At 40.1% G+C, this 17,370-nt stretch overlaps 1 protein-coding gene across 1 annotated transcript; it reads left to right on the top strand.

Moving 5' to 3' along the window:
- The first annotated feature begins 1,025 nt into the window (after nt 1-1,025).
- On the top strand, nt 1,026-14,579 carry actr2b (actin related protein 2b). Its single transcript, XM_082557194.1, has 9 exons — nt 1,026-1,168; nt 3,285-3,395; nt 5,040-5,255; nt 5,477-5,549; nt 6,206-6,342; nt 6,728-6,877; nt 8,805-8,950; nt 9,418-9,550; nt 12,944-14,579. Exons 1-9 carry the CDS (start codon nt 1,121-1,123, stop codon nt 13,112-13,114), a joined length of 1,185 nt encoding a protein of 394 aa, XP_082413320.1. The 5' UTR covers nt 1,026-1,120; the 3' UTR covers nt 13,115-14,579.
- The last annotated feature ends 2,791 nt before the right edge of the window (nt 14,580-17,370 follow it).

Raw genomic sequence — 17,370 nt, 5'->3', positions numbered from 1 at the left:
ATGGATTGTGTGCAGCCATTTATAAATATAGTTGTGGTCAGAAGTGGAACGCTCATCATGGGCCTGAATTTCTTAGTAATTTTGAACTGTTCATTTCCCAGGATGGAACGATTGTACAGCATACATCTTTCTTTGTTCAAAAAACACTAATCTGAATTTATTTTGGATTTTCTCTAATCCACACAAGATCACAAGTGCACATGCAGGCTCAAATATATATATACACTCAAATATTTTAAAAGTTAAGGTTCTGCAGTTTCATTTCATTACTAACTTCGCATTGGTGATTATGATTGACTATAACTGTAGTTTGTCTTTGGCAGCATAAAAAGAATTTGTTTGACAGCACTCACTGGCCAACACTCAGAACAATGAGAAATTCCAAGGAACTGGAAACTGCTGGAAGACCAGTGTCAGAAACTGAGCTACTTGGTCACAATAACAGAGGGTATGTGTGGAGGGGCAAAGATGATGCTTTCAAATCTAAGAACACTGTACCAGCTCTTAAGCATGGTGATGCTAGCATCATTCTCTGGCGCTATTTTGCTGTCAGTAATTGTGGTACATTGCAGAAAGTGGATGGAATAATAAAGGAGTAGGACCACCTCCACATTCTTGCAAAGATAGTAGTAGTTAGACAGAAGCTAGATAGTTAAAGCCAGAACACAGCTGGGTACTCCAGGTTAGGTTCATGACAATGACCTAAAACACACATCAAAACTGGACCGAATAAATAACTGCATCTAATTATTGTTTTTTTTTTAAAGTCATTAAAGAAGTATGCTATGCAGTACGTAAACTTCTAACCACAACTTCATGCGTGCACAATATGTAGATGGTTTGTGACACAGTAATTATTTGTGTGATTGTGTTTTTCCTTCCTTCTTTAACTGTATGTAGGTTGATGATATGAAATTAAAAAAAATAAAATAAAAGTTGAAATAAATAAATAAAACGGGTTTTATGGGACGAATTCAAAGATGAAGAAGAGAATGTATGTCATTTGAACACACCGGATGAGCACCCTTCCCTTCCTCCTTTCGGCCGGGTTGGTGTGTCTTCCTTCCGGCTTTGCCGAAGAAAGTTGAGGGAGGTTCAGCAGCAACTGGGCTTTTACATAATGGACAGCCAGGGAAGGAAAGTGGTGGTCTGCGACAATGGGACCGGGGTAAGCTTACCGTTTTAGCTCGGCGTGTTACCAGCTCGAGTCTTGCTCTAAAAGGAGCCGTTATGTCGACTGATTTGCTGAAACAGGAAGTGGGTCTGTCACCGTCCAAGCTAGCTAGCGTTAACTGGGTGTGTAGCTAGCCAGTTAGCCTGCTAATTTTCATTCATCCAGTCCTGATGCGGAAACGGCCCGCGGATTGGATGGAAATGCACGGATAAAATTTAATTAAAATCTCTAGTTGTATTGCTCCCTCCTGCATAACTCCCTTAATTAATAGTTAACGTCCTAGGTGCAACCACCGGTTAGTAAGCTAACCGAGCTAGCCTTTCTAGTTAGCTTTTAACAGCTGGCTGTCTGGTTTCTGCTGTCTGGCAGCTACGTCAGTCATTTCAGCGATTTGTTCGGCAAACCACACGGAATTTGCAGATTCATTCTTTCCATGCTGTAGTCGGGGTTTGCTTTCCAAGGACCGGAGCTACATGTTTTTTCACTCAGTGTCGGCTAGGTGTAATGCTAGCTAGGCCGTGTCAGGTGAATTGAGGAACCACCTTTACGTTTTCTCATTCCGCAGCTTACACTAACTTCGCTCATTAAAAATTTAACCCAAGCATCCATTAGTAAGGAGTCCGGAAAGACCTCAGCAGGTGTATTTCTGCACGTATCTTTGGATCTGCACGTCGGCTGTGTGTTTACATGTACTTATTGATTAAAATTGGGGGCTAAACACTCGGAAGTTATGGGTGTGTAAAATGAAACATTGCGAAAGAGCCCCCACCACAAAGGAAAGTAACCACCATCCAAAAAGCTGCTCATATTTGCACTACATCAGAAACATTTTTGTGGTCTTTTCGTCCCCAATAGTAATTATCAACATGAATGATATACTGCTGTATTTCCTTATAGCTGTACTCGCTCTTAATAAAATACTCAGCTTGTGCGCCATCAAGCATTTAATATAAACTTTACTGAGCTTTGTTTATGCTTCTAAATTGCTTCTTGCACACACACAGGTAGCACTGTTTCTTTTGGGGTGTGCAGGCTTCCTTGTCTAAACGTCAGCAGTCAAAGAGGATGTTGGCTCAGCATGTTACTGACTAATAAGGCTCTTTTGAGTTGTGAGTCTTTCAAGAGCTTTCTGTGAAACAGAGGGAAAAAACAGCCCTGTGTCAGAGTTGAACTGAGAAGTCAAGAGGAAGTGAGACGAGTCTGAACCACAGCCGTATATGTCACGAGCAGATTTGTTAAGAGCGTTGTTGCATGCTTTTTCACAGTCCAATGCAAATGCGTTTTCTTTTCTTTTCTTTTTCCCATGCAGAAAAAAGTTTAGACTGTTTATTGTTTAGTTTACTCTTGATAGTCTTTCAATGAATTTTACCATAACGGTTTCCAAATTGCATGTTTGCATCCCTTGTTACTTGGTTACATTTTGTGCTGTGTATTGATGCAAAAAATGTTTTTATAGTTGGTTCAAAGCAAATTAAACTGGTGCAAAAAAGGGTGTGTAGAATCAGAAAACAGCCAAATATTTTAATTAGAGCTAAAACAACTTCCTGTAACGGTATTTGCGGCTGATATTTTAGAGGTAATCGTACACCAGTGCACCCCTGATGCTATCTTTTCCTGGTCTTTGGTTATCTGAGCTCGTGCAACTATTCTAGCTGAGCGCAAAGAACAGCAAATTGTCTATATCTCCATTTGGTGTAAATGATAGTCTTTGTAGCTCTCACAAAATTGATTTTTACAAATGGTTCTAATAATATTTTATTTGTTGGTAATAACACAGAGGGGTTTTCATTGTATAAATGTGAAAATCACAGATGCAGAATATTAATGTTAAATATCTTTGTTTGTTTTTTGCATTAAAAAGGAAATTAGTTTTAGTTAAATTAGTTTTTTTTTTAGTTAATTAATGCAGGAACTGACCACATTTAGACATGCAGTACATGAAACGTGCATCGTCATCAAACATGCTCATTCTGAATGGTAATTGGGGTCTTTGTTATCAATAGGATGATAGTAATGTTTTCAAGCTCTGTTCTAGAATTGATCTTATCAGTATTTTCTAATCACTTCCTCTGTGCTCTGGTTTTCTTTCCTTTTTGTCTCTCTATTGTAGTTTGTCAAGTGCGGCTATGCAGGCTCCAACTTCCCAGAGCACATCTTCCCTGCACTTGTTGGGAGACCCATCATTCGCTCTACAGCCAAAGTGGGAAACATTGAGATCAAGGTACAGACTGTTCCTGCTTATGCATTTTTTCCCCCTCAAGGAAATGGGTCATCGGACAAAAATATAAGTTGAAAACAGGAGAGAAAAAAAATCAAGATGTGAAATATACATTACAGAATAAAGTCAGTCTCTTATATAAGCACAGTGTCAAAGTAATAGACAGTCAAGATAGACTGTTGTAAGAGTTGGCACCCTAATGAATCTCTGAAAAATGCTTTGAACACCAGCCCACATCAAAACTAGCAGGTCCTTTTATTTTAGCAGGCAAGACAGCAGCGGTGTAAATGTCTTGACAGCTTCACATTATTTTGGCATGGTGCCTATCTCTACCTTTCTCCTTGTCCTTTCCACTTTTGTTTGTTCATTTTTTTTTATATATATCTGCCTCCTCTTCCTCCATGTTTTGTTCCTCTCCTGGTGAAGTAGAATGTCCAGAAAATGGTAAGTTTAGGTTGGTGTGTGCTTCTGATTCTTGCTTGCTATAGAGAGCTGAGTCATATAATGAAATTAAAAATTAAGCCTCTTGTTTGATTGAGTTTTTCTTTTGTTTTGTCCAGTGTGTTTCATGAATTTATTTTTTCATCACTCATTCTGATCACATTTTTGTACATCCTCATTACCTTTTGATTTTGGGTCCTAAGCTGGGTATTGCTGGCTGGTAAGGCCAATCCACAGCAGTTTTTTTTTTCTCCAGGCTGAGAGTGTTAGCAGAAATAGCTGCAGTGAATCATAGGCCAGCTGTTATCGATGGAGTGCTAAAAGAGATTTTGGACCGGTTCCATTGTCAAAGTCTCTGATCTCCTGCTGCATCCTGACAGCTACCCTCCCACCAATCCTGAAGCACTTTTCAGTTGAAAACAACTTAAAATGTCACCCAGAGCAATGTGTGCCAAAGATCAGATTTTTCTGTATCTGTATGTATCATATGTATCTATTTTCCCAGCCATTTTGAAGCAGTCAGCATATTTTAATTGATTAATGTCCAATATGAAAAATAATTATTCTTTATTCTAAGTATAGAGGAAGTGCCCATACTTGAGGATGCATGGCAGACAGCTGTGGTGGAGATGGAAACACATCTGTTTTTCTTTCCTTTTTTCCCCCCTTCTTTCTTTCTTTTTTCTTTAATGACACCACATGGAGGCGATGCCTGTGACTGGTACTCATTAATGCCAAAGAGCACAGGATGAACCCATAAAATGGCTGCCTTCAGTAGGCTTTTGATGTCTCCAAGTGGAACGTGAGATGCTTGACTGTGTGGCTAACACTGAGCTCTAACCCAACAGTTGTTTACATTTTGCCGGGGTGCCTTGCATGCAGATAGTTGAATGTGGCTTAAACGAGTGGTGTACTGTAGCTAAAGGAAAGTGTTTCCAGGTGTATATGCATGGAAAATGATGCCTTGTTGTGCATGGTGGGTAATTGCGTTTTAAGTCAAAGTGCTACATGAATGCTTTTGTTGTCACATGACAGAAGTTTTCAGGTGGCAAGTAGGCAAATGAGATGACTGAGTTTAATTTCCAGACCGAGGCTATATACTCATCCTTTTGCTCAGTGACTCTGATTGTTCCACAGTGGGCTCCACAATCCTGAGGGCTCTGCTGCACTATTTTTAAATATTTATCTCTGTTAAATTTCCTGCAGGACCTGATGGTGGGGGATGAGGCTAGTGAGCTGCGCTCCATGCTCGAGGTCAATTATCCAATGGAGAACGGCATTGTCAGGAACTGGGATGACATGAAGCACTTGTGGGACTACACCTTTGGCCCAGAGAAGCTCAACATCGACTCCCGCAACTGCAAGATTCTGCTGACCGAGCCCCCCATGAACCCCACTAAGAACCGTGAGAAAATCATCGAGGTAACATTAAAATTGTCATTATCAGAGGCAGCATCTTGCAGTCTTTCGGGGGGAAATTGATTTTTAAAGCATAGCAGAAGTTGCAGTTTGGTTAATCCTCCGTGAAATGACTTCATTGTGTGCTACTTCTGCATTACGCTACAGAAATAATTTTGCACCCACGTTGCCTGCTGTAGTGTGTCAAGTTTCTCAACAGTTGTACTTCCTGTCCTCTACCACAGGTGATGTTTGAGACCTACCAGTTTGCAGGAGTCTACATTGCTATTCAGGCTGTGCTGACACTGTATGCCCAAGGTAGAGGCCTTTACATACATGTTTAGTCAAAACGGACACTAACCTTTTTCTGTTGCATAACACAGCTTTCATGTCACAGACATTTTAGACTTGTTCTTCTGCTTCCTTAAACTGCCTCATCTAGAAATTAATTTTAGCCCTAAAGTGCAATTATAGGCCCTTCAAGCGGACAGTTATAAAACGTATTGTACTATTTTCTTGATTACTATGTACGTCATTAAACTTAGAAACAAGACCGCTGTTAAAGTTAGTTGTGGAAGTTTTTGTGTAGCAGTATTTAGCTACCACACAAACACTTCTTGGTCAAAATGTTTGTTCTTACAGACTAACACAATCATATTTGTGCCAAAACATTTATCAGTACTTCTGACATCAGCTGATATGTTGTGCAAACACAGCTTTGCGTGAGGTCTGTCTAGTATTCTACTATTTTTATCAGATTTTTTTTTTTTTAAATAAGCAATTACCTACTTATAACTGCTCAGTAGCAGTTATAAGTAGGTAACTGTTACATTAGCTGTGTTATTGCAGCAGTTTTTGTGTGTGTGTGTTTACCCAGCCAGCAGTAATCAGCAGCTGCAAGCACACTCTGGATAAAATTCTCCTTGCTTGATAGAATTGCAGGTTATTAACTGTAGAGTGTGTTTGTGTTTCAGGCCTTCTCACTGGTGTGGTGGTGGACTCAGGTGATGGTGTCACGCACATTTGTCCTGTGTATGAGGGCTTCAGTCTGCCCCACCTGACAAGACGTCTGGACATCGCAGGCAGGGACATCACCCGCTACCTCATCAAGGTATCCAGTTTGAATAATGTCATCAAAGTGTTTCTACGTGAGGTGGAGATTTGGCAAAATATTCTTAGATTAATCTTTAAATAGCAGGTTCTGTGAGAACTCCATTCTAACATCCGACTTCCAAAATGTGCTGCTGAATGCACAAGTTTGAATATGTTTTGCAGCGTATAAAAATATGTCACAGTTTAGTCTTTTTTTGTGTGTGAAGTCTTGCATATGTCATCAGATTCTTTGTTTGCAACTTAATGGGAAGATCTTAATTTAGAAAAGCTCCTCCAGTGCAACTTGATATATTAGGAGATTACATTAAGTGAGCCAAAGAGTCTCATTTTATTCTGCTTTTCCTTCCCTATTCCCTGACCTCTTTCTCATTCTCCATGTGCAGTTGTTACTGTTGAGGGGTTATGCCTTCAACCACTCTGCAGACTTTGAGACGGTGCGCATGATGAAGGAGAAGCTGTGCTATGTAGGCTACAACATCGAACAGGAGCAGAAGTTGGCGCTCGAGACCACCGTGCTGGTGGAATCATACACGGTAGACACTCGCATGTTTATTCTTAACAGTAATAAGTCACTGACAAATGCAGTTACATTTGGTGTGACATTGTGAGAGAACTGATCCACATGTTTGATGTTAATCCCAAGCTGGTCGGTACAGTTGCCTTATGAACGCCAATAAAAGATTTTAGGGTGTGCCGTTTTGGAAAGTGTTATCAAAACACTGCAGCTTGCATAAAAAGGGCGTTAAAAATGATTGGTGCCCTCACATGGGCATTGTGTGCATTAGTCACTCAAGAAGCCGAGCTTTATATAACAAAAATGCAGTAAAATAACAATAACAAAAATCTACATACATTAATAGTCATTAACTCAAGTATACGAGTCAGCAGCTCTGTGCATTGAATCTTTTTAAATTTTTATTCCAATTTTGGCTCTCAGTGAGTCATATCACTTTCATTTATCCAGCAAATTTAAACAACAAGACTTCGACTCCACTCCCAAAAACACACAACCCGTGAAAACAAACACTAAAATTACAAATTGCAATGATGATAATAAACAAATGAATAAAATCTGGTTCTGTTTTGTAGTGGTTAACACATTTGTCTAACGCACAAAAGGTCTCCAGTTCAAGACTCAGAAGAGGCAAAAATTGCTGGGAGGGTGTCCGGGGTAAAAGTCTGTGCCAAATCAAATATGCAGATATATCCTGTCATGACACCTTGTGAATAAGGGAGCAGTCAAAAGAAGCTTTAAATAAAAACTAAATATTAAAAAAAATTGTAATTTTTTTTTTTTTTTTCATCAAAAAACAAGTTTAAATCCATAATTTTTCCAAACCTTGAGTATTATATTTATTAAATAATTGTCACGGTAACCAAGCAGCCCTACCCATCACAGGTACCAATGTGCAAAAACCGATTGAAATTCTGAAATGTATATTTTTGGCATGTTAAACATCTATTTTATTTAGGTTGAATGTTTTTACAAGTCAGCAAATTTCCAGCCCTGAGGGGTTGCACGTTTTTTTTGTTTTGTTTGTTTTGTTTACTTTTTTCCTTTAAAATGAGTTCTTTTTACGCACTCCACATGTGCACAAGTTTCATATTTCTGCCTAAAATAGCACCGGTGCAGACAGAATCCCTCCCAAAGGATTTGTTATTCAAAAGTGGCAGTATTTTGAAATAATCAAAACTAATGGGGTAACTAAATCTGTTTCAGCACTGAGCTAAGTAGACTACCACATGCCCACTGTTGGTGCAGTTGGCAGCTTTGGTACAGGACCATGCTACTGACTAACAGTTTTCTCTGAGACTCAGACATATGGGGGTGCAGTGCTCCTCCGTCAGGCTTGCTTTTCTTTCCGAGGTCCATTTCCCTGCAGAGAGAACCACAGAATCCAAACGTTAGTCCTGGTGTCTGTGTTACTGCACGCCTTTCCGAGCACATGTTGTGTCTCAGTGCGCTCTGACCATGTGTGTTTGGGTTAGTGTAGGCGACTGTGTGCGTGTAGGTGAATAGGTGCGTGAACATGTATGTGTAAGTATGGTTTTGTGTGCCGAAACAAGGAGGGCAATGTACCTGTGGCCGAAAGGTCCTGAATTGCGCGTTACATCATTTCCTGTGCAGCCACTTTGCGGCAGTGGCTAGGCTCTGTTTCCTCCCACTGCCCTTGGCTGAATGAAGCCTTTTTATAGTCACATGCATTCACTATAGTCAGTTTGAGGCCAGCACTCTCCGTGCTCTAACTTGCTGTACAGTGTCACCAGTCTGGTAGGATTTTCTTTTCTTTTGAGAAGTTAAACCTTCCTTTCAGTTTAAATCATGATTCTCACTGTAGAGTTTCACACCCTTGGGCACTCTTGTACATTAAATCTTACCTCTTCATTAGTGTCATATTTTTTTTTTTTTTCTCCCCCTCTTTGCTTTTTTTTTTTTCTCATCCTCCCACACAACTCCAGCTGCCAGATGGCCGTGTGATCAAGGTGGGAGGAGAGCGGTTTGAGGCCCCTGAGGCTCTGTTCCAGCCCCACCTCATCAACGTGGAGGGCGTTGGAGTGGCCGAGCTACTCTTCAACACCATCCAAGCAGCTGACATAGACACCAGGTGAGGCCAACAAAAGGGCACATGTATACTCCACTATCAATAAAAAGCTTTCCTGAGGGTGACTCAGTGTTTCCACAGCATTAGGAAGTTTCAGCAGAGGCAGACGTTTTGGCAAGCAATAGATAGATGGATGTCAAATGGCAATGTCAGCTGATCACAGCTTTCCCTTAAGCAATGGAGGCTTTTAGACTTAAAACTAAATATTTTGTGAAGTCTAGAGTTCAGTATGGAAAGTTTGAAAATTGATCATGAGTCTTTAAAAGAATGGAACAAGGGGAAAAAATGTAAACACTTGCAAGTCAACTAAGTATGACTGATCCTTTGCTGCTTAAGTTCAATAATTTATTTTTACTCTCTTGAAGTCACTGAAGATCTGTTTGGAAAGTACATTTTCCAGCATTTGCTGACTTAAAATGAGAAAATGTGCCTTTTCCTGCTTTCACCCTTTTCTGCCTTCCTGTCATCAGGCCTGAGTTCTACAAACACATCGTTCTCTCAGGCGGATCTACCATGTACCCCGGCCTGCCATCTCGGCTGGAGAGGGAGCTCAAGCAGCTGTACCTGGAGCGTGTGCTCAAGGGAGATGTGGACAAGCTTTCGGTGAGAAACCAGCCCTCTCCTATAAAGTGACATGTAGTACTGACTGTGAGCAAAAACTGCTCAAATATGATTCACAGTATGATTGTCACTTTGAAAAACTGGGACATTGATTTTAGCTCATTAGATCTATCCAGTGTGATTTTTAAAGAGTGCTCTAGTTATAGAAAGGAACATAGAAGTCTGCATCTGGCCTCTGGTTTGAAGTAAAACATTTCCCCTGATTCTCACATTTTGTTAAAGATCTTCAGTACGGCTTTTCCCACATGTTAGAGAGCATTGAAGTGCCAGAATGAAGCACAGGGAACCTGTTTCTCAAGGATGTAAATGACATCTCGCTGTGTTTTCACACACCTTGAACTTAAACCGCATGCAGCTATCATGTCTGAACCTTGCCCGTTTCAAGCACAAGACTGGCTTTATGAATTTTTTAGTGCAGTGTAGACAAACTACCACAAGGTAGTGCCAGAGGCCAGACACTCCTTTAATTTAAACAAGCGTGCAGTTAACTTCATAGTGACAAATATTTGTTTTGGTAAAATATTTCTACCTTTTCATGTCGGTATCCCAAAGACACAGATGATTTTAAACAGAAGTATTTTATAAACAAAGCTCAGCAGATGACTCATAGGTTTAAAGAACACATCATTATGTGCTTTACTTTTCTGCCTGCAACTGCAATCGACCCCAATTTTCCCAGATTGTCTCATTTTTTTTTTTTTTTTTTTTTTTTTTTTGGAATTGAAGTCTGCAAAGTTAGTGTGGGAATCCAATGATAGGTTTTTTTTCCCTTTATGAAAACTCTTCAGAACTAAAAAGATGCTGATGAGTTTTTGCTAGAAAGAAACTGCTTTGTTGAATGTCAGTTTTAACTCTAGCGTTAACTAAACCACAGTCAGTCTTGCTAGCACTTGTTTTCCTGCTAGAATATGGCAAATACACCACCTCCTTGTGTAGCTTGCACCTTTACAAGTTTGTTAGTACGTTTAGACAGCCAGTCACGTGAGCAACAAACAGAAGCAGCATCCTTTGCCCTATTTGGTGAAAATATGAGTGTTTAAACATGCCACACAGAAGTAGATTGTGCTGAAGGAGATGTTTGTGTTATCATTTTTCTGTGCTGAAAACACAAATTGGACTGCCTGTGAATCTGACCACAGCTGTCATGAGGTCGCTTTAAAGCAGCATTGGTCTGTGTTTTTGATTATCAATTGATCAGATGACTCTGTAATTTGCAAGGTCTCAGTTGTCGTGATAAAACCACAGAGTTATCAGCTCACGCTGTGATTCCTGCTGGGTCTTAAAGCAGCATTTTACTGCCTGTCACCTGATTGTTTTGGTCTTATGATAGAAAGTTTATTGTTTTCACGTCTGTCTCTGAGCTCTCAGTCGCATCGATTCCATGCAGGCAGCTTTCTTCCTATATTTCCCTCAGGAGCTGGAAAACTCCTGAGACAAATGCAGATTCTCACACAATCGTGATCATAACAGGATCCATTTTATTAGACTAAAAGCTTAGCATTTGTTGGTCGGACCAGTCAGCTTCTTGTGGCAGCTGTGTGTTTTAGCTGCAGTAAAAGTCTACGTGTTGTAGTGGTGTACAGTCTCCAGGTTATTCTTTGTTTGTGCTCTCTCTGTAGCCATGTAGCCTTGTTTTGAATTCTTTAATCCATATACCAAATAAGAAATGTAAAAACACGAACAAGGTAGTAAAATGTTTCTATAATTAATAATGGTGTTGTTTAATGTCTTTCTACAGTTTCACACTAACATTTCCATGACAACAGTGACCTCCTTCAGTCATAGATGTTGCCGTTTCAGTTATTCACTACTTCTTTATTTTTGTTAAAACAAGGTTGATATGTTGTAGATTTGTGGTTGGTGCAGGAGTAGAAACCATCATTTCACAGTGTAGCTCATAGTAAATCTACTTTAGATGATTATAACATTATGGCTCATAATCAAATCCCTATGGAGAATATAAATGGGATTTTCAGTTCCTGAACCTCACTGTCGTGTTCTGTTAATACCCACATTAGCCTGTGATAGACAGAGGCCTCATCCAGTCACCTGTCAAGAGCCTTTAAATGAAGAGCCTCCCAGTTACAGGCACTGTAAATTTGACTGGTCACATACTGGCTCCAAATGTTTCCTAATGTCTCATAGGTCATAACAGTTTTTGCTCATTTAAAAAAAAAAAATCGACCTCAGTTATTAATCACATGTATGTATGTGATGGACTACAGAGGTGCCCTGCAAGCTAGCGCTTCAAATTCACGTTACTGTTATTTGTTAACAGTAAACTTGCGAGTGAACACGGGTTGATTTTCCAATTTTCAATTTATTCTTGTGGTTTTTTGCAAGCGGAAGCTCCTCGGAAGGTTTAAACACACTTAAATGTGTTTTATATTTTAAATGTCACAAAAAAAACATGTTAGTTACACCTGGCTAAACCAAGCTGTCCAATCCTACTATGGCGTAGTTCTCAAGTTTGCTGTTGGTTTAGACTGTAAAAAATTGAATTCAGCATGTTTTCGATAGAAGCTCCTTCAAACATTTGGTGTTTGTTTTGTTTTTGTTTTGTTTTTTTTAATTTATTTGAAAAAATCCCACTAGGTCTTGAGGAAAGTCTTGGCCTGTTTAACACTTTTCTGGCCGAGGTGCATGTGAGAGTGCAGTTATCCACCACCATGCTGGTCATGTATTAGCTGGTCCTTATCCTGCCAGTTGTCCAGTACAGAGGCCCTGTCAGATATCAGATCACGCCAGTGTGCAAAAAGCTCAACTAATATTTAAGTGCATTTAATGCTAGCAAGAGGACATCGTGTGTCCTGCCTCCTGTAGTCTCTAACTTAAGCAGCTCCTGTTGTCTGAACCACATGAAATATTTTCAGTAGCTCAACTCCAGTTGTTCTTTCTCAATGTTAAAAAGTGGACAACTGTGGAAATCAGCAAAAAATGCTTGTATTTCTTTTCTTTTCGTTCTTTCTTTTTTTTTTTTTTTTTTTTTGCTTGCTTGCCTTGCCGGCTGTCTGGAGGCGGTGTATGTGTATAAACTTAACATGAGGCTGCTTCGACAGCGGACTGTGGTTAAACTATTTTTATTAAGAGAGCTCACGCCATCTGAAGCCAAGGAGCTCATTGTGTCAAGAGTTGGGTAGCCATGAATTCATAGGAAGAACTGATAGTTAAGTAAAAAGTATTATCATAATTATACCTAATTATCTTAATTATCTTCTGATCTTAAGCTTGTATCAAGTTAGTTTCTATCTGATTTAGACCACTCGAATTTTGATATAAATCTCCTTGACATTGATTAGAAAAACATGTAGACTTTTGGGAACTTTGAGCAGTATTGGCAACTCATCATTCTCCTCTGTGTTTCTTTTCCTGTAGAAATTTAAGATCCGGATTGAGGATCCTCCCAGGCGAAAGCACATGGTGTTCCTGGGTGGAGCCGTGCTGGCCGACATCATGAAGGACAAGGACAACTTCTGGCTGACCCGGGAGGAGTACCAGGAGAAAGGAGTCCGTGTGCTGGAAAAACTTGGAGTGACCGTCAGATAAAGCACTGGACGGACAGAACACCCACACGACACACACACACACACATGAATATACACACAAACACACACATACACGACATGCACACACATTTCCACCCCTTGCCCACATCGCAGAGTATATATCTATTTATCCCTGTTCCTCTCTGTTTCGGCCGTTGATTCCCTTCAAACACCGCAGGGAATCCAGCCATCACCTTCCCGCTCTCTCCTCTCTCTCTCCACTCTGCCTCTCTGCCTCTCTCTCTTCTCTCCTGGTTTGGGATTGGTTCACACTTTTCCTCGCAAGCCCCAAGAAACCAATTCCATCTTTGCAGATTTCCACTGATTCTTGCTGAGTGCTGGTGGGAGAAGGTTAAGAGCTGTCAATGCAGCATATTTACCTGCAGATTAGGCTTGTTGTGAATTAACACTTGTCGGGTAAACCGACCAGCCTCAGCAGAAAGCTTAGTTTCCTCCCTTGTTAAACCTGTAGAGGAGATAAAATGATGCAAAGTTTCTAAGCAACTCGTAAGCGTCTGTAACGTCACAATCAGGGTCCACCACAAACAGCCACGGGCCGCTTTGAGCATCTTTTCCGGGTGAGCAAGAACTGATCACATTTTTATGTCGGTTTTTATAAATGATATCATGACTTTTCTTTTCTGGGAGAGGGATTACTTTGTTTTTGCTTTTTTTCCTTTTTTGTTGGATGTATGAGTTTGATTTCCATCTTTAAATTTGACTCTTTTCTTTTTTATTGACTTTTGTTGCTGTGCACTGCTACCATTGTAAATGGAGTGTATTGTAGTAACAGAAGGTCCTCCATGTGTTTTGTTTTCTTATTTTATGAAGAATTAATGGTTGATTTATAAAGGGACAAATACACAAACTAAAAGCCCCTGAGCTTGACATCGAGTGTGTGACGGTACTTTAGGGGTTCGTTGGTGGTGACACAGTGATGGGGTGTGGGGAGGGTTAGTATTTTTTTTTTTCCTCGTCAGACAGCTTGGCCTCTGCCTCCTCTCTGGTTATAAATCAGAAGTTGAACGAATGGGTGTGAGCAGTTATAGCAATATTTCAAACTGTATCGACGCTATAGTACCTCACTCATCGTGTTCCTCCAGATCCACCAAAGCAGTGGCAGGTTTTAGGATGAGATCTGTTTAAATTTGGACACCTGGAGCATCGCAAAGCTGGGAAATTAAAACAGTATATTATACGGCTTATTTAAGTTCTCCAGACTTTCATTCCCAACGGTCGACTTAATGATTACTGGAGGCACTTCTATTTTGATTACGATAAATGTGTATATTTTTTTTCTCCTCTTTCCATGAACGTCTATCCAGTGCCAAGTGCAGTTAATGTTAACTGGATCTCATGTTTTAATGTCTTTCTTTTTGTCACAGTTTTTTGTTTTTACTTTCCTGTGTTGTTCATAGCATAACTGCCTAACGCTGATTTAAATAAAGAAAAGTGATTTATAAGGATGTTTGTGTGACAGGTTCCTTCTTTTTTTCTTTTTTTGGCACATGAAGCTTCTGTTTCACAAATTTATGGCTCGGAATAAGAAATCCTGACCATTGATTTGTAAATATTTATCTTTTGAAGTCTATATTTGCGAGTAGGGGGCAGATTAAATGGGTTGATTAAGTACAATGACAGGAGAAGGGTGTAGGTGGCCGAGGCTCATCCACAGAAGAGGACGAGACCTCTGCTCACAGACCCGAAGGAGGAAGAGGAAATGGAACAGCGGCAGAGGACTGGCGCCACCAGAGGAAGAGGCTCTCTTTCCGTGCCTGAAATAAAGATCGCACCCAGACTCTTCCGGCCTTGTTCCATTTTAATCCCTCGACTCTTGCCACTTCCCTCTTAACCCTGAACTATTACCTCAGGAGCGCCGTTTGAAATTTCCTCCCCATCAGAGCACAAAGGGCATCACGTAAGGATGTTTGCAAAAGTAGTGGAGCATTTCATTGTGGGTTTTTTTTTTTTTTTTTTTTTTTTTTTTAATTTATTTTCTGTCACTTCAGAATATGTATTCGCTATGAAATGAGTTAAAAATCCGCCACATGAAAACATGAACTTTACACATTTTAAATGGTGCACTCAAGGTCCCCCAAACAGCTTCTGAATAAACGTTGTTTAGCAATTTAAGACTAATAAAAAAATTCTTCTTTAATACTTGTTTTCCTATAGTTTTGCTGCCCAAACATTCTCTCTAAACTCTCTCTTCAAAGCATTATCCACAGGGTGGGAGTAGAGAGACATTTCCTCTCAGCAGCCTTTATCTCATGTTCAGGCAATCAAAAAAGTATGCTGAAGCAACTATCTCTTCGAACTTTACATCTGTAACGTCTCTGTTCAGTTTGAGTGAATCAAGCAGTTTTCGACCTGATGCAAAAACAGAACAGGTTAAAATGCTACAAAGGTAATACTCCCCGAGTTAACTGTTGAACGAAATCTTTGTGGTAAGGAAGGAAAAACGTTAAATCCTGCCTATTTTTGGGCATGGGACCACGGCCACCCATTCCTGTAAACTGCACTGGGAAGTGAGCGCCGGTGCTCATGCACCCAGAGAGGGGCCATGCTGACCCCATTACACGAGCAGATATCTTAAATGCTTGCACATGTGGACGGCGATGCTGTTTGCAGCCGTTGAGCTGCTTAGCAGGCCCCCAAAAGCCCTCAGGGACCTTCTTTCTCTTCTCTTTTCTCTTTCCCTCCCCCTCCCCTCACTTGCTCCATCATTATCGCCCACATGCTTTTCCAGAGACATCCTGAGTGAAACAGCTCGACGTCCTCGATGGCTATCACATGTTCCTCCTGTGGAGGGAGGCAGCTCCCCTGGAAGACATGTTGAGGAGAATAAGACAGGCTGTACTAGCCTCAGTTTTTCTTTGTGCTTTCTTTCATCAAATATGTTGCAAAACTTTTTAGAAGTTTCAAAGTCATAGGGAAAAACTTGTGGCTTTGACATTTTTTTGAATCCTCTGGGTCTCCTCGTGAAATCACCCTTTCTCTTTTCATGAAAAGTGATTTATAACGATGTTTGTGTGTTAGGTTCCTTACATCAAACTTCTTCTGTTAGCTATTACCTCACTAAGTTCTACCACGATTTAAAACTGTTTAGGGACTTCATATAACCCTATATTGAATTTTTCAGTATATTTGATCTACATTTAAGCAATTTCTTTCAGATGCTGGAAGATGGACCTAATAATATAAATCATTGTTCTCTAAATCTTTCTCTATCTTCTTGGACTTGCACTGCAGCAGGAATTGAGGCCAGTTTTTTTACACAAACCCCACCCACCTCAAAAAAGAAACAGAAATACAGGTCTTATTTTTGAAGGGTTCACCAGAGGATAAATCCTACTGACTTTGGAGATTTCTTGTATTATTATTGGAATTGGTGGCTGTGGTCCCATGCCCAAAGATAGGCAGGATTTAACTTTTTTCTCCTTACCACAAATATTTTGTTCAACAGTTACCTTTGCAGCATGTTAACACGTCCTGTTTCTGCATCAGGTCTAAAACTGAACAGAGATGTTACGGATTTAAAAGTTGAAGATACAGTTGCTTCAGCATACTTTTTTGATTGCCTGAAGTTGAGATAAAACTGCTAAGGGGACACGTCTCTCTACTTAGGGTCATTGTAGTGTCACTGTTGTTTTGGAGCACACTGGGGAGACCACGGCCATTGGGGAGGGCTGTTGCAATGAGGGGCTGTGCTTCATGTGCAATGATTCCTAGGTGGGTGGTACATGTCAAAGTAAAAACCACATGGATAAACTTTTAAGCATACCACTGAATTCTAAACCTCCAGGTGATTTTAACACTGCTGATTTCTGTATGAACAAATGAAAAAAATATATAACTTAATTTTATTTCAGCTTTACAAACTTATCAGTAATGGCATAACTGATGTGTGCTTACAGTTACAATAACGTATCTCCTACTTTTACTGATGGGTTGAGTATAACAGTTTGTATAGTCAGTATATTGTAATTAGCTAACTGTTTCAGTTGTTCATAGCTAATCGTTTCATGAGTAAAAACAGGACGTCAACCACCTTGCCACTAGGAAAAAATCAATGGCTGCCCAGTGACTGAATTATTTTGCTGTCTGAGACTGTTTTAGAAGTAGTTTCCATGAAGATCTGGTTGCTCAGAGGTTGACTGTGCAACATCCTTATCCTTTGGGGGACCACTTCTGATTGCGAGTGCAGTTGCTTGCTTGCCTGTCTCGAAACAACTGGAGTCTGTCCCAGAGTTAGCA

Source organism: Aulonocara stuartgranti, assembly GCF_965226115.1.
Source record: "Aulonocara stuartgranti genome assembly, chromosome: 13".
Taxonomy (NCBI): Eukaryota; Metazoa; Chordata; class Actinopteri; order Cichliformes; family Cichlidae; genus Aulonocara; species Aulonocara stuartgranti.
Note: the sequence above shows the minus strand (reverse complement) of the source record. Positions and strands in the feature narration are given on the sequence as shown.